The 17,035-nt window shown below is 36.9% G+C and overlaps 1 protein-coding gene across 2 annotated transcripts in view; it reads left to right on the top strand.

Moving 5' to 3' along the window:
• ZNF385D (zinc finger protein 385D) overlaps positions 1–12,194 on the top strand; it is a 410,782-nt gene extending 398,588 nt beyond the window's left edge. For both annotated transcript variants that reach the window (XM_015619763.1, XM_015619766.3), the window contains 4 exons: positions 1,239–1,472; positions 3,440–3,618; positions 4,938–5,039; positions 8,928–12,194. In XM_015619763.1, the coding sequence (XP_015475249.1) occupies positions 1,239–1,472; positions 3,440–3,618; positions 4,938–5,039; positions 8,928–9,161 (749 nt within the window). In that variant the 3' untranslated portion in view covers positions 9,162–12,194. The remainder of the gene's footprint in view (positions 1–1,238; positions 1,473–3,439; positions 3,619–4,937; positions 5,040–8,927) is intronic.
• The last annotated feature ends 4,841 nt before the right edge of the window (positions 12,195–17,035 follow it).

Below are 17,035 nucleotides of genomic sequence, written 5' to 3'. Positions count from 1 at the left end.
GCAGCACACCACTGTGGTATCAGTTTGTTGTGTCCCTTCTGCATTGGAGCATGTACTTAACTCTCTAAGTGAAAGAATTGCTATTTTGTCTATTCCAATGGGAGGCAATAAATAAAGTACAGTACAGGTAAAGCATCACTAGCAGCAAGCGACGTATGAAACCAAAACGAGCTATGCTAGAAAGTTCCCAAATCCAGGCATATCTCAGTAAAGTATCTAATTTTTTATTATTTTTTTTTTTAAAGCTACTACTCAGTCAGCCTAATATGATAAAATATAGCACTGCAGAGACAGAGATATCCTGTGTTTTGTCTCCTTCTCATGTCCCCTACCTACCTACCATCTTCTTCACTGCCTTCACTGCTGGGTTTTGCTGTCCTCCACCCTGCTAAGTACTTAACAACCACATGATACCATGTATCAAGTATTCAAACTCAAATATTGTTGTGTATTTCCTCTCTCCTTGATTTGAGAACTACAGGAAAAGCACAAGTTTTTAGGTGCAAGAACTAGGTTTCCAGATTTAGGCATATATCTTGCTTGTAGTCTTTCCAAAAATACTACTGATAGGCAGAGTGAAAATCTTATTAGTGTTTGTTTAGGTCTCAGATATGTAATGTTGTATAATGTAATGTATAATATGTAATGTTATTAGTATGTATCATTATTATGTAATAATGGATAACAATGTGTACTGTGTATTAATAATTACCTTAATTCTTTTAGTGTTGGTGTTGGGAAAAATCAAATGAAGTATAATTTTTTTATTTTTTTTTACCATATATAAAGGACAATTTTTTCATTTTAGTTTTGTTACTACAGGATGCTAAAAGCTTGGCTACCCAATCATCATTGGCTGTTTATGCATCTGAAGTTGTGTGTATAATTTTTAACTGCCTGTTGTGCTGTTCATTTGCACAACTTCTTTTATTGCATTTTTCTTCTGTTGTTCAGTACAGTCTTAATGACCTTTTTGTTCATTTTATGAGTTCTGTGTGAGCAGACTGCAGGAGACAACACATGGTTTTTCAATACATGGGAGTACTGTATTTTGTAACCAGACAAAATACAAAGAAAAAGGTCAGGTTTAGTTCATTACCATTAGTCAAACCACCACCAGAACAATCTGCCTCTCTGTGTCATCACAGATTGGGATGTCAACAAGCAAACACCAAAGGTCACACGATTTTTTTGTTTGCTTGTTTTCATTTCTTTCCATCTCCTGTCTTTGCCCACAGACGCTAACACAGGGACACCAGCAATATCAACGACGACAACCGTGGAAATCCGGAAGAGCAGTGTTATGACAACTGAGATCACCTCTAAAGTGGAGAAAATCCCCACAACAGCCACTAGCAGCAGCACTTGCCCTTCTGTTGAGACTGAGGAAGAAAAAGCAAAAAGACTGCTGTACTGTTCACTATGCAAAGTCGCTGTCAACTCTGCCTCACAGCTGGAGGCGCACAACAGTGGTGAGATGGAGCACTGCTCGCTTGCTTCGCTTTTTTTTTTCTCTTCTGTCTCAAGAGCATTGCAATTATCTTCCCCTGAATAGATTAGATCTCTTACAGCAGGGGACAAAGAGGTGGCAGAAAACTGGCAATTACATGGAATTCATTAACTATTAAAGTATAAAAATGACAGGCAAAAGAGGCTTTCAAAAAAAGGAAAGAGAGGAATTTATTGCAAGTTGCACATTTTCTTACACTTTAGCTTTTGCAGCTTCAAAACCTTATCAAGCTAAATGACAGCTCTACTTCATTACCTTTAGTGTTCAGAGTTTGCATGGTTTTGCTTGTGCCAACTAGCAAACTGAGTATGAATGCCATTAGCTTTGTCTGAAATCTAACAAATTAAGGCTGAAAGAGGGAGCATCAGTCAGTCAGAGTTCAATGATGGGAGTTAGAGTTCTTAGCTCCATATTGTCTGTTAATAAATAACTTGTTAAAATTATGTGCATTTTCCCTTTGTTTTCATCAACTGATAGCAGCTGCTGCATGAGAGTTGAATGGGTAATTGTCTACCTCCATCTTTCTCAGTTTTTAAACTTTTTCTTGTCATTAGAGCTAGTAGCATCAGCAAATTCCAGTAGCAGAGAGCCACCATTCACAGTCACTGTTTTAAGCATGTTACTGATTGGCTCCGTGGCAGGTGGGGTTAAAAGATCTAAGGATTTGATATGGTGGCAGTGATCACCTAAAGCCATCTTACAGAAAATTCCTGATTTTGGATGTCAGGGGCTACCTCTTATCAAGGGTAAGTAGAGTTAAGAGATAGAAAGAGAACCTTAAGTTTGAAATGTAGAGACAGTGATAATATACCTACTGCAAAGTAACCAATGGTTTTATGATGCAATTAAAAAAGAAATAACTTTGGCATATCTATTGAACTCAGAATAGAAATTATTACTTCTTGGCATTCATGAGTAACAAAATTCCATCAGTTTTGAATGCTGTTTACTATATGCCAGATATTCAGCTGGTGAAAGTTCAACTTCAAGCTGTACCCTTTTAAACTATTTAACTTCATTTGAGAGTTAGACTCTAAATATTCTGATCAGGTGGAGAGCCAAAACACTGTTCTGAATATTTAAACACAACCTTCCAAGTTTTTTCTGCCTGAGCCGATAAACTGTGTGTGCTCACACACATGCATTTTTTTTACAAGTCTCTGTGGATACATGCAGCAATTAGCAGTGGAGCTGTGGTTCTGTACTGTTAGTTGGCTCTGTAGTTAGTTCATTATCTTCACAGACTACCTTTGAGGGAGTCAACAGTGTAAGAAATTGTTCAGGCTGAATAAAGGTGAAGCAACAGAACACCAGTGTTCTCTATCCAACCTTTATTTACAAAGAAAAAAAAAAAAAAGAAAAAGCAAGTGCATTTTTCTCTCATAAATGTTTCTCACATGTTTTGGTTTCTGTCCAGGATTTTAATGATCTATAGGTTGCTTCCAGGAAGCTCTGCCCCTTTCTGGTTTGGAGAGTAATTAGTTAATTACAGATTTAATTGTAAGCTACTTAGATATACTGTTTATCAATCTGTTCAGGAAGACTACAAATCAAAGCCAACTACATCTTTAATAGCTAAATTACTTTTCTTTTGCAACTACAATTCAGGTCTTATTAGCAGCAGGAGTTAATGAGAAAAGTCACACGCACTTAACTTCGCATCAGGGTATCTGATTGTGCCGCTACTTTCTGGTGTGGCTGCTTTGTTCTAGTGCATTACCTATAGGTATATAATTTAATAACTAAGTACCAGGTGTGAAATACTGTTACATTAATATGACTCTGATACGGACCAACACAGTTCCATTCCAAGGTTAGCACATGGCACCAAGCTGAGGCTCATATGATTATACTTTTAAAAGAAAATAGAACAATGAATGCAACCCAATTGCCAAAGTTGTTTCTGTTTCCCATTTCTATTGTCTCCAGGGACTAAGCACAAAACTATGCTGGAAGCTCGGAATGGAAGTGGAACCATAAAAGCCTTTCCCCGGGCAGGCGTAAAAGGCAAAGGACCTGTGAATAAAGGAAACACAGGCCTTCAGAACAAAACATTTCACTGTGAAATATGTGATGTGCACGTCAACTCTGAGACACAACTGAAACAGGTACTCAGCCAGCTTGTAGAGTGAGAATCTTGAGCTGTTCTTTGTTTTCGTGGTGGTTCAGTACCAACACAGTCAGTGCATGTCAATATAAGAGTGTGTGTCCAAATGGAACTCACAGTTTTGTCCATCGTACTTGGCTGCCTTGCTGCATGTTTTGTTTTGATTACGATCTCCCCTTGCATGGAATATATCTTCTCAAGAGCTCTCAATTATACACATTTGGTAAAGAGTTACAGAAGGTGTAAGCTGCAATAGGTTAACAACTGCCTTTAGACTGTTAGAATTGTCCTGAGCTAATAAACTCTGCCATTTCGTGTACTGCATGATATTTACCTTGACAAAGATGTGAAGGTGGGTGCAGACAGCACTTTCACAGAACACTGAGTAACCAGCCTAGAAATGTGGTATGGTAATATTTTTGTCAATGTTTCTCTCTAACTGAGAAGCATGACCTCTAAATTGGCATTACACTACGTTATGTTCAGTCATTCTTCAGATGATCAAAGCTTTCTGAGAAGCACTCTGTTTAATTCCATATGCCTATTGGAATTAAATACTTGTTAAGGAACTTTACAAGAATGAAGATAAATTCAGTAATGGACAACAGCAATACCCATTCTTCTGGTTTCAGGGGGAAAAAAAGTCCAGTTCTAAGTCTTTTTATTGTGATAATTACCTTGAAAATGAAAATCCAAGTAAAAATACAATTCTGAAAAAGGTCCCTTACTTCTAATACAGCAAAATAATCTCTGTAGAAAGATACTTTAAAAATCTCATAGATCTTATGAGGAAGGATTTCACACATTTTTCTTCACTGTCACTTAGTTTGATATATAACCATCTCAGAAGGATCTCCAGGCACCTTAGGGATTTAAACAATTTTATAACCTTATATTCTTCCCCAAACAGGGGACACTTTACTATCTAATATTCTTTAAAAACTTTCTATCAGCAGTGGATTGAATTTGATGGGTGCTTTATAGAGGTAGGGAGGAGTTTTTCAAAGACTTCTGTCTTTAACCTGACTCAAGTCCTGCTGAAGTTAGAAAAGGTGGGAAAATATTTAACTGTAGTGGAAGCAGAGGTGAACTTAGGACTGATGAAAATTACAGTCCCAATATGTGGTGCCAAAGGATGCTTCAAGTTTCAAGAGAGCCAATTTGCTTTCATTACTGAATTAGACAAAGTAATGCTGTTTTACAGTAAAAGCCTTTAGTATTAGAGCACTAATTTTGTGTAAAGCAGAACCTGAAGTGATCTGTTGTGGAACTATTACCCTTTGTTTTCTTTCTCCCTCTCCCTAAAATATATTTTAACAGCACATAAGCAGTAGAAGGCACAAAGACAGAGCTGCTGGGAAGCCACCTAAACCTAAATACAGCCCTTACAACAAACTCCAGAAGGGAACACATCCTCTAGGGGTAAGCCAATCACCCTTTTTATTTAACTTTTATTTTAATCCTGATGAATAGGTTTTTAGAAAACATAATTAGAAAAATGTTTAGAAGTAGAGTAATAGTGTAAGCCATTGGAGTATGGAGTACATGAAGGAGCCAGTGGAAGCCCAAAATGAGGCTTTTTATTTACTTTAAGGGCTGTTTATTACAGTGTGTGGACCCTTGCTTTTGTAGCTATTCTGAATAATCTAAGAAACGAAGCTTGTTGCAAAGGTCATTAGAGAGCAAGAGACGGAAAAAACCTCCAGATGTCAAACAGGATTTTTCCAGTTTTCACCAAGGACAATAGTGATGAAATAACTAAATAAAACTCTACAAAATAGAAACCATTCATTCCACCCTTATTTAGAGAATTGTTGAGATAGCAAGTGAAACGATTAAAAAACCCTGTCTCTTCTTTCATTCAACTGTTTCAGGATGGTTCTGATCATATTTTCAACTGCCAGGATAAACTATCTGAAACACAATTCTTGCTAGCTGTAAAAGCTGAGGAAAAGGTTTACTTTTTAATAAAAAACCCTCTAGGTAAGAATCAGCTTATATTGTGGGTTGGTTAGAGAAACATCTGACGTTTATCTTCTCCATCAGTTAAACAGCATGAATGCTGTATCTGCTGCTTTGTAAGGGTTTATAAATGGTTCTGGCAGAGGGAGGATGTTGATTTATTGTCCTCATAGAGATTAGCTCCTTATGCCTTGACCATCTCTGATGAAGGTACAATATGGAACTTTTTTTTTTTTCTTTCTCTTTTTAAAGAGAAAAACCTATTTCTTTTTACATTGAGTTAAAGCTCTTGGCAGTAGAAACTGTGTCCTTGTTGGGGCAGCCATCATGGGTGGCATATTCATGCAGGATTCAGTGGTAGAATAAAGCAGGGCACCTTTCCAGTAGATCTACTGATAGGGAAATAGCCCCATAGGGTTTCTCAGTAATCCACAAGAAAGATCAAGGTCTCCAATACAAACTATACTGAAAGGAATAGAAAATATGTAATGGGGTAAGCAGGATATGGAATCAGGAAAGCCTTACTGACAGGATTATTATTCCTTTAGGAAATTTATTATTTTTCAGGGGATAAAAACAACTGTTAGATTGCTGCTGTTGTTGTTGTTGTGCACAGTTCTGTGTTGTTGTTGTGCACAGTTCTGTACCACTTTACATAATGATGATTTCTGGGAACTCCAGGCAAGGTTCGAGACAAATAACAGCAGTGTGTCCTTTTCCTTCTCCCTCAATCCCAATTGCTCACAATGTACAGGTCAGGCTAGAGGGCATCAAAGAGGCAAAAGGGATTTAAGATTTCTTTACTTTTTCTTTACTCCTTCTCCCTAACTGAAAACAGGATGCTCCCCATTAATATTTCAAGTTATTTGTCCATTAGTTTATTTCTTTGGAAATGAAAAAAAATGTCTACTTTACTCCTAATGTTGACCTGTGATTTAATTAGAGGTTAGAAATGAAGGTGCAAGATACTGTATATGTTAAATATTACTAGTTTTGCAGCTACCTTGAAATCAGAATCATCTTGAAAAGTTAACTGAAAAGCTATGTAACTACATTAGAAGTACCTGATTCCTCCAAGAATGGCAAGAAAGCCTTAGCCTTTTTATAGAAACAGCCACATGAGACCTTTGTTCTTCATGACACAAAATCTATGGGCATTTCTTTACAGAAATTAAAAAAAGAACATGCTACTTTTTCATGGCTTTTCTTGACCAAAAGCCTTCTTTACCATGTTTTTAATATAATTTGTACTTCTCTCTCTATTCTAGATTTACATGCTTCAGAGACAGAAGTTTTATAAATTCCCACAGTAATATTGCAGAGTTTAAAAAGTCTTGTAGTGTTGGGACTTACTTGGTATTTCTTCAAGCTACAACTGTCCAGCATGAATAAAATACTGCAGTGGGGAGAAAAAGGTTATCAAGCATTTGATAGTCCAAACCTTCTGCAATAAAATAACTGTTACAAAAAACATCCTTTACTGGGAACTGTAGACCAAATTGTACTTTGTACTCAGGGTTATTTTTTTTTAATTTTCCTCAGGGTTGTTTTGAGTTGTTTTTGGGTTTGTTTTTTTCTTTTGTTTGTGTGGGGGTTTCTTGTTTTGTGTTTTGGGGTTTTTCTGTTATAAATAAAGCTGTAAAAGGTATTTATTAAAAAGTGTAAGGAGGGAGGAAAAAGTCATATGTTCAGCAAAGGAAGAAGACAGCTTGGATAAGTGAGCACAACACTGATCAAGGAAAAGATCAGATCATTGCTTTTCATAGGCATCATATGGAATTTTTTATCTAGCATCTATTATATACTTTGTTAAGAGAATTAAAGAATTTGATTTAATCTGAGTATTTCTGCCAGAGGTCTAAAGGACCTGGAAGCCAGCAGTGCTGCCAATAGGTATTGGGAAAAATAAAAATCCTCTATCCATCTGGCCAGTAAAGAACCAGCAGACCTTTTGGGATATGGTGATAATGTAATGATGAAACTCAGTCGTGGTTCATGCCAGAGTACTCCTGTCCTTATTTTCTGATGATTCACTCATTAGGGTTCTGTTGAGTTGAAAATGTTGGAGTGATATTGTTCAAGTTAATTACTTGAAAATCCCTTTCAAGTCAAGAATGAAAAAATTGTGTTTCCTTGTAAGTAAAAAGTATCCATACTTACACTGAGCTGTGCCACAGCATGGTACCTATACTCTGTATCTTAAATACCATGTATTCAGGTTTATGCCTTTGCAGGAGGCCTCTGGTCATGCTAGGACACAGACTCACCAAAAGCCCATCAGGGACAATGGAAACTTTGTCAGTAAATGCAGTTTCTAATCTTATCTCAGAATTATAAAAACAGAACTGCAAAGGTACTCATTAGAAACTTGAAATTCCACTGGAAACTACAGTAATCTATAGAGAGTTCTCTGATGGTCATTTGTATGCATCCAAAATGTAAATTTTCTTTAATATGACTGGACCTCTTGTGAGTACTTTCAGTCTTAGAGAAACTTCAGGGTTGGGGTTTTTTTTCCTGTTCTAGGAAACTGTAATGAAGGGTTTTCTAATTTGTATTTGGTAGTTCACAAGATTTAAAAACATGTCATGATTTAAAATGTTTTTTTGAGAAGACACCTCAGTGACAGGAACAGAAACATCATAGTCTGGCAGAATGCTACTTTAAAATATCTGCCAGGCTTTCACAATCCTTGTAAGAATGAGCACTGTCTTAGTGGAAAACAGTTGAAGACATTGAAGACAAAGAAAAATTATATGGGGCAGCACCCATTTAAACACATGAAACAAGATATTTTCATAACTCATTAAAGATAAGGTGGCTTTATTTGCTTGTTATTAGAAGCACAAGTAACTGAAGAGGAGTTATATGGAGATCTTAATTTTAAGTAGAACTTGCATCCTAATGATTAAAACAGAAGTATCTTGTAAGACCAAGGACTAGGATATGTTTTCATTCTGCTCTGGTCTCTACATTAAGCTGTTCAGATGGAGATCTATTAATTGATATCTAATTTTTCCTTGTTTAATTGTTGCAGGGTACATGCAGCTTTACTTTGGTGCAGATTTCCCAGTTCCATTTTAGATTTGCTTTGATTTCTAATCTCCTATTAAATTATGAGTGTTGGCAATAAGGTGTGAACACTGGAACTCTGTCCCCAACCAAATCCTTTTGCCTTGTCCAGTGGGTGAGGTTGTATCGCGTGTTACAAGTCTGTAGCTCACAGAGTCAGTAGCCACCACAAGGCTTCTTTTACTTGATTTTGCACATATAATCTTAAATTAAGGCCCCTCTTGTGTAGCTAATATAAACAAATTATGTGTCTCTGTTTTCTCTTCTTCCCCACAGGTAAAGTTAGTATTTTCAAAGGAACCTTCAAAGCCGATGGCCCCACGAATCTTACCAAATCCGCTGGCAGCTGCAGCAGCAGCTGCTGCTGTGGCTGTGAATTCCCCCTTCAGTCTTCGCACAGCCCCAGCAGCCACCCTTTTCCAGACTTCAGCACTTCCTCCAGCACTCCTACGACCAGCTCCCGGGCCTATACGGACCACCCACACTCCTGTGCTGTTTGCTCCTTACTGAACTCCAAACGGGAATTAATTGTACTGCAATAATTTTTCAAATCAAAGCAAACAAAAAAAAAAAAAAAAGAAAATCAAGAACATTGAACTATGCAGTGTTTATTTATAGTTTAAAGTATATATGAAGAGCCAGAACTTTTGATAGAGAACTGAACAAATTCTGAAAGGGGGAATGGGCAGTATTTTCTCCAGATGAGAACATTTCTCTTGAGCATTGATCGTTTTAGAACTGATCTCCAGCATTGACTTGTAGTGACATATAAAGCCTTTTGACTGTGCATTTTGGCACATATTTCCCTGCAATGTCTTTCCTGCTTTATGAAACAACTTACAAATTTGTCTAAAGGGCATTAACTGGTTCCAATGTATATAAAATACTTTATTCTGTAGATTAAAGAAGAAGGAAAAAAAAAAAAAAAAAAGAAACACTGTGAATAGCAGTACCCTTACCAATCCTCCTGCCAAATCAGCAGTTACTGGGTATTTATCTGAACAAAAGTAGATACAATAGATGTCTTGTAAAACAGTAGTATTGTGTCTCTATCTATGCCACTAGGTTTCTAACTGAATTGCAAAAGATAAAATGAACAAAATTATGTCACTTTGGTAAGTAGTCCAAAATTATTACAATAACATGGAACTGTTTCTGGTGAGCAAAGTTTTCCTCACTCACAGATGAATGAAAATAATCCAGGTTAAGGCAAAGGAAGTGATTAGGAAGATCTAGTGGGGGAAAAATAATTCAGATACTATACACAGAATGGGTCAAATGTTTCTTTAACTGAGAATGTATGTGTACACTGTGTGTTTATTCAAAAAGTGTAATACATACAGGATAGATCAATATTTAAGACATGACAGTGAAGAACAAAAAATATGCTCTTGTCATGAAACAGGCCTGACACTTCAGTGTTGAGCAGAGGGAATACACAGATCGGTTACGCAGAGTCAAAATTGACAAATGAAGACCAGGAGAAAAGTCCTGGTTTCATTTAAGTCAGTTTAAAGTTCCTTCTGACTGCAGTGTAGCCAGAATTTCATCCCAAGTATGGCACATATTCGTTTTATATCACACCAGTGGGAGTGTCTGTAGATACAGGTAATATTTTTTGCAATAGGCTTAGTCTTAGCAACAGACTTATTCTCTTGTTTTATTTCCTACTGATGTGATATAAAATGTCTTAATATACGTATAAAATGTAAACAGTGACACGTGAGATACATATTACGAGATAACTGCACATCATGGGTTTGGAACAAATACAACTTTTAGGATCTCAAGGGACCCTTGAATTCTGTAGCTGACCATTATGTACGGACAGCTTAAAGCCTTATATATTTACTGTGAGGCTTAAAGGGGTTGACTGTGTCCCTTTAAAGTAAGATTTATCAGGGGTATATATAGATATATTGTATATATGTTAGAGTAAGAAAAATAACTTATAAACAGAAAATCTACTATATAAAATAATTATATAACCATTGATTTCACATGTGGGTCATTAAGTGGTAAGTAACAAACAACAGAGAAAAAAATAGACTTCTTGAATCTGATCCTTGCTGCCTGCTTTTTCCCATAGGGAGCTGAAAAGTATCTATTAATATTATGGAGTGTGCTGCTGAGTCACATGCAACCACTCTGATGTGTAGCTAAGTGAAATGCCTACCGTACATTTAGGCAGAATAAAATTTAAAAGCATAATTTAAGTTTAGGTGGGGAAATTATTTGAAAGATTTTATTAAAAGGCAGTAATGCAAAATATTGACCATGTGGTTGCTATATAATGCTGCCTGTGGTTAATGCAGACAGGTGGGAGATACAGAGGATGGGAATATACAGCACTTTTGACTTGCAGTTCATCAGTGAGACTTCCATATGCATTCGTATTTGCCATTTTTTAAACCTCTCCGCATTTAGATTTTATAAAAGATATATAAAGAGAGAGAAAGAAGAGGTTCCATGGATATCTGTGTCCAAAGAATTCCAAAGAGATGCATTTATTTATCTAGAAATATTAAAATAAGTTCTATATTATGTATTTGTATTTCATCCAGTTTATTTGCAAACGTTTGTGCCTTGAAATGAGATGAGCTTTTGTTTATATTTAATTCACACCTATGTAGCCATGAAAAAGACATGATGGTGATTCCAGGGTTAATTACCAGCTGGATTGCTTTGGCCTAATTTTTAAAACAACAGTATGAGTAAGTTCCTGAAGCCAAGTTTAGAAATCTAAATAACTAGGGGCTGACATTTAAAAGGGCTCTCTACTCTACAGCTCCCAGTAAAGAGGCAGTAAATAAGCCAGCCTTCAAAACCTGCTCCTCACACTCAATTTAGAAAATGTTTCATTTTATTTGGGTACATGAGATAGTAAGATTCAGTGGACTTGGTCTTTTAAGCCTGCTTTCAACCTTCCATCTGTTCGCAGAAGCTGCAGTGCCATTGCCAGCTGTGTTCAGATTCCTCCTTGAAAAGGGCAGCAGCTTTCAAGCTGTGCTCCATGAACCACCACTTGTTTCCAGAGCCTTTTGTAAGAGCCTGTATAAGATCTTGATAAAGGAGCAGAGGAGTACTCACATTTTGGGAAGGTAGAAGATCTGTGCAGGCTATCTTTTCCCCATGAGGAAGCAGGCAGATGGGAAAATGGGAGATAGACAAATATGCTGAAGGCTCTTATGCACAGCCTTCTGGTGCATGGACACCTGCTGTACATCCTGCCATGTTGTTGTGATGCCATCAAAATCAACAGGCTGATCCTTGCCAGAACGTGGCCTGTGGCATGTATGGAGGCACAGTACTAAGGGCAGAGTTCATACAAATTTTGCTAGATATAAAAGAGTGTCATTCCAACTACTTACATCAGCTAATTTGCAATGGCACCTTCAGTTTTCTTGGACCTCTTTTGTCACAGTGCTCTATGGAACAAGTTTTTGTTCACACAAGTCTCTTTTAAAGTTCAGCTGTAAACAACAAACTCAGTTCTTTTTGTCTCTTACTCACTACCTAATAAAGGATAAAGCCTAAATGTTAGAATGTATAGTGGGTTTTCTGTGCCTTGCTGCTCCACCCCCTCTTGGTCAATAACAAGACTATGTACCCAGGACATCAGCACAACAGTTTCATTTTATATATATTTATATATATATATATATATATACACATCTATATCTGTCAAGGGAAATACTGTCACAGCAATCTGATGGTGCAAAGAGAACTTCTGGTTAAGGGTATGTCCACAGCAGATGACAGAGGAAGTAGCAGACAGAAGACACTTTACACCTACTAGTCAATACATCCAGTGGGGAGAGCACTATTAAAGAAAAAAATGCCATCATATTTCATATTACCATAACACTCCAGGGCCAAGAGGAAGCCTAAAGCACAAGGAAGCAGATAATTTCATTGAAGACACAGTCACTCACTGGAATGAGAGTGTGAAATCAGCCTGCAGGGAAGCGGCTGGGTGATGAACTCAGAAAAACAATCAGGTTCAGAGATGTTTTCTTAAGTTCTATTCAAAGTGTTAAAGAATAACTATTCTGTTCTGACCCGAAGAGATGGTATTTTTGTGGAAGGTATATATATATATATATTTATATTTTTATGCTATCTGCATTTTTCCAAATATCTATGGCTTCAAACCTTTGTTCTGAAGGATCGTCATTGCTCTGAACCATGAAATTAGTTACCTTCTTGAAAACTGCTGTAAAAGCTGATGTGAGAGGTCAGTAAGTAAATGGTATAAATATGATGATCTAAACTGAAAAAAAAAGGACTGAGCATGTCAAGAAATATTGTATTTGAAGAGTATTCATCTTTATTTAAGATAAATTATATAAAATTATATAAAATTAAGAATAGCTAAATAAAGTTAATATAACTAGAAGAATTACATCTGTCATTTTAGTACTGAAATATTACAATTGGCTCTACATTTTAAAAGTTTAAAAGACTTCTAGATGCCGAATCAATGCAAGGATGCTGTTGGTAAATTTAATGTCTCCCTTCCATTTTCACAAGGAATACCATAACTGAAAGGACCTTCCTTTAGTCACTTCTCTTTTAATTGCCAAACATACAGTAGCGTATGGCCCCATACTCCCTGAAAAGTGAAATTGTGCTGCTTAGGAGCCCCTGTTTCTGCTTTTTACTCTCAGTAAACAAATAGTTTTTGGAGCCTTTTCAAAGCATCCTGGGAAATTTGTAACTTGATATCTTTTTCAGCAAAAATAAACGACATTTTATGAACATTAGACCAACAGTGAGGAGCAAGATCTAAAAAGATTTTCAAAACTGTAACATTATTTTGGGTAGATATGAAGCACAGACAAATTATTTGGTTGCACAAATCTTTTTGAAAACACATGAAGTCAGAACCTAGACAGCTTTATAAGTGTCCTGGTTTTGGGGTTAACTCTCAGCCATAAGAAATGTCTTCTTTCTACTAACAGCTGTCTGAATTTTCATTTCTAAAGCTGACTTCAGCACAGTTCAGGCTTCAAGACTGAACTCCCTAAGCTCCCAAGAAAATAAGAATGGGCTTGTTTATCAAGATGCATATGAAAGTGTGAGCTTATACTATGTAAAATGTTAAGTATTTTTTTGACATCACATCTTCTCCTGTTCTCATTGTTTATCTCTAAGTGCCATTCCTTCAGTGCCAATGAATCATACAGAAGCTGCTGTGCTGGAATTCAGTACGTGACTAAAACAGTAATACTGATAAATCCTATCTTAAGCTAGCTGAAATCTCAAACACAGTGAAGGGTTTAGCCAAGGATGAGAGCTTTATGGCCTCTCACTTCTACAGGTTTATTAAAATTCAGGACCATTTAGTAAATGTAACTGTCTGGAAGATGATTATTACATAGCCTGACTTGAAATGTCAGTGGCTGAAAGAGTCTGTACTCCAGACTGAAATTTACATTGGTATGAAAACCATAATGCTCTGAACCTCGGGACTCCTGATAGCAGTTGCAAAAATCTTTGATTTCAATAGAGGCAATTTTTTGCTCTTAGTGGATGAGGCTTTTTGCAGTCATGCTGTGTACTGCAATTAGATGTCATTCAACTCTGATTCAGTATTGATACTTTGATAAAGAAACTTGGCTGAGCATGAAACGTGATTAGTGGCTGCCTGGTTTGTGTGGTCAGCTTCATGCTGGGACGATGCTTGGGTGGTGAATTAAGAAGAATTGAAAGAGTCAATGTAAAGAAATTGGTGGACTAATTTGACCCTTTTTCCTTGTGCAATGTTCTTAAATGGAACTTCTGAGGTATGAAAAAGCTGGGACATTGAAGAGATCCTGGATAAAAAAGGTAGGGACCTTGAAGATTGTGAAATCTTTACTTTAAAGTTAGATGAAAAAGAATTCAGAAGACATTCTTTGGATTAGATACCGCAGTGATTTTGTAGCAAAAAGGCACACAAGGCACACTGTCTATACACTGACATTTTTCCTGTTCACAGCAGAAATCAAGGATTTGACACCCATGATTAGAAACAAGCATAGTTAATAATATTCAGTGCAAAAGTATTGGACACTCAATTGAAGGACACAATAATTTTCCTTGGGACTCCATGTCTTCAAGTGTGTTCATACCAGCCAAGATACCACTGCATTTGGTCAACACCTGGGTCTCCAGAAAGGATGTTCATACTTGGCTTTTATTACACTTTGATTTTTCGTCTGTTTCTTTATTTGTTGTCTTGTCTCTCATGTGAATGAATAGAATCCATAAAATTAAATATGCATTTAAGAAGTATGTAATCATCAATGCCCCTGTTGGGCCATTTTTATCATAGTCAATAAATTGTATAAAGAATGTAAAGCAGCAGAGCCATACAAATGATGAAATATTGTGAAGAGAGAACGTCTATACTACAGTGCTCTTTACCTAATCTAGAGTTTTATGATATAGACAGCTCTTTATTCTTTCATACTTTCCTGAAATATTCATCTTTTGGGATCCTTCAAAGGTTTAATCAAATTTAAATGTTATTTCTTATGTTCAGTAAAAACATCTATGTATTTCTGAGTGAAAAAGCAATATCAAAAGGGATAAAACCCACAAACCATTTTCTCACTACAAATGCCTGCAGCATTTGTTAACAACGTTAGCCCTTTCTCTGCTTGCAGCTCATGGTTGGCATTTACCATGGGAACTGATCTCATTGAGACATGTATCAGGTGAAAACTGTGAGTTCAAAACACAATCTGTCAAGTGCAGACATTCATTTGGGGCACAGCAAAGTGGGAGATGAGAGAATATAGGCAAAACTATGCCTTGTAACAGCCTGCTTGAACTCTCTCAAAACTGCCTGGTGGTTTGATGGGGAGAGGCAGAGGTTCTTAACAGGGTCATTCTGTTGTATTTATAACACAGAGGATGTAAATTTGAAAAAAGCCTTGATTTGAGGATTTTTAACCAGTCCTTCAGTGTGGTGGATGATTCCCCCCCTCTACCCACCCAAAAGTGTAATCTTTCCTTCAGACATATTTTCAATGTAGACTTGCCATGATATTGTTGCCAGTCAAACTGCTGCCTGAATCTGATTTTTCCATTGGAATAAAACTATTCATGTCAGTTTTGGTACAAAAAAGGAGAACCCAGGAATTAAAAATGAAAATGTAACGAGCCTCAAGTTGGGTTACTTTTTTTTTATTCCTGCGTTGCTCAAGTCCTACCAGTTTGCTGAAATCTACACGTCAATCAAAGAGAAAATGCCTGTTTCTTTCTTCCTTTTCTACTGTTTCTATAGATTTAGACAGGAGATGGAAACAGCTGTAGCTCTTTATCCAGTGGTTCACACTAAAGCCACATGTAGTCAACAAATGCCTGCACGTGTATTGCCTCTCTGCATACACACAAATTTACTTCCCTCCAATCCTTTTGCTGAATCACATTTTGTGACTCCCTCCGCAGCATAGGACACTGCAAGGAGCATTTAAGAGGAAAAGAGAAACCAAAACACCCACTTATGGTCTGTATAATGTGGGTGTATAACACAGCACTTCTTTATCCCCTCCAGTGGCATTTGATTAAACCACCTGACTGGAGTCCTGCATTAAGCCCAACATTACAGTGTTGGCTGCTTTAAATGGTGAGCTCTGAAGCCAGTTTTGTTGTCTGTGCTATAATTAAGCCTTTTCCCTAACTGTGTGAGGGTCTCTGTTCTCCACTGAGGTATTTTCCATGGCAAGTGAATTTCTGGAGTAAAACCTAGAGCTTTTTTCACCTCCTTATACAGCTGTGAAAAGCAATAGGAAAAAAAAAAAAGTAAATTAGCCTTTCATGTTTTATTGATACCCATGTTCCATCTGGCTGTCAGGAACTTCATAGTGGCAGCAAATACTTCAGAAACTCTTCAGTTCTGCTCTTTGAGATGGGATGCAATGGATCACTATCCCATGCAATAGATATTTAATCCACAGCAGTATGTAAGTCATCTGGTCTTTGCCACCAATTCATTAAACTCTAAATTTGGATTAAAAAACCCTCAAAACCTAGCAGGACCCAGTGAAAGCACTTGAGATAAAGAGCATACACATTACATGATATGTCAAAGATCCTTCAGGAGAAGTTAGTTCCAACAGCAAGTGCCAGAGAGGGTAATAGTTCTGGAAATTAAATGCAGGGAGGATCTTTCTGAACCCAAGTGTGAGAACAAGTTTAGCCCTGCCAAATACACTGCAGCTCTTGAGAACAGGAGAAGTTTGTTGCTTTTCTTGAACAATGTTCTTCCAGCTATGGACAATCTCCATCATTGCAGTGAAAGATTTCAAACCTGAGACCAAGTCATTTATCAGATTAATGAAATATTCTTCCTAGAGCTTACAGATAACCAGCATAAGCCCTTCATTTAGTTA

This window comes from Parus major, chromosome 2 (genome assembly GCF_001522545.3).
Source record: "Parus major isolate Abel chromosome 2, Parus_major1.1, whole genome shotgun sequence".
NCBI lineage: Eukaryota > Metazoa > Chordata > Aves > Passeriformes > Paridae > Parus > Parus major.
This window is presented reverse-complemented; position numbering and strand designations above follow the sequence as displayed.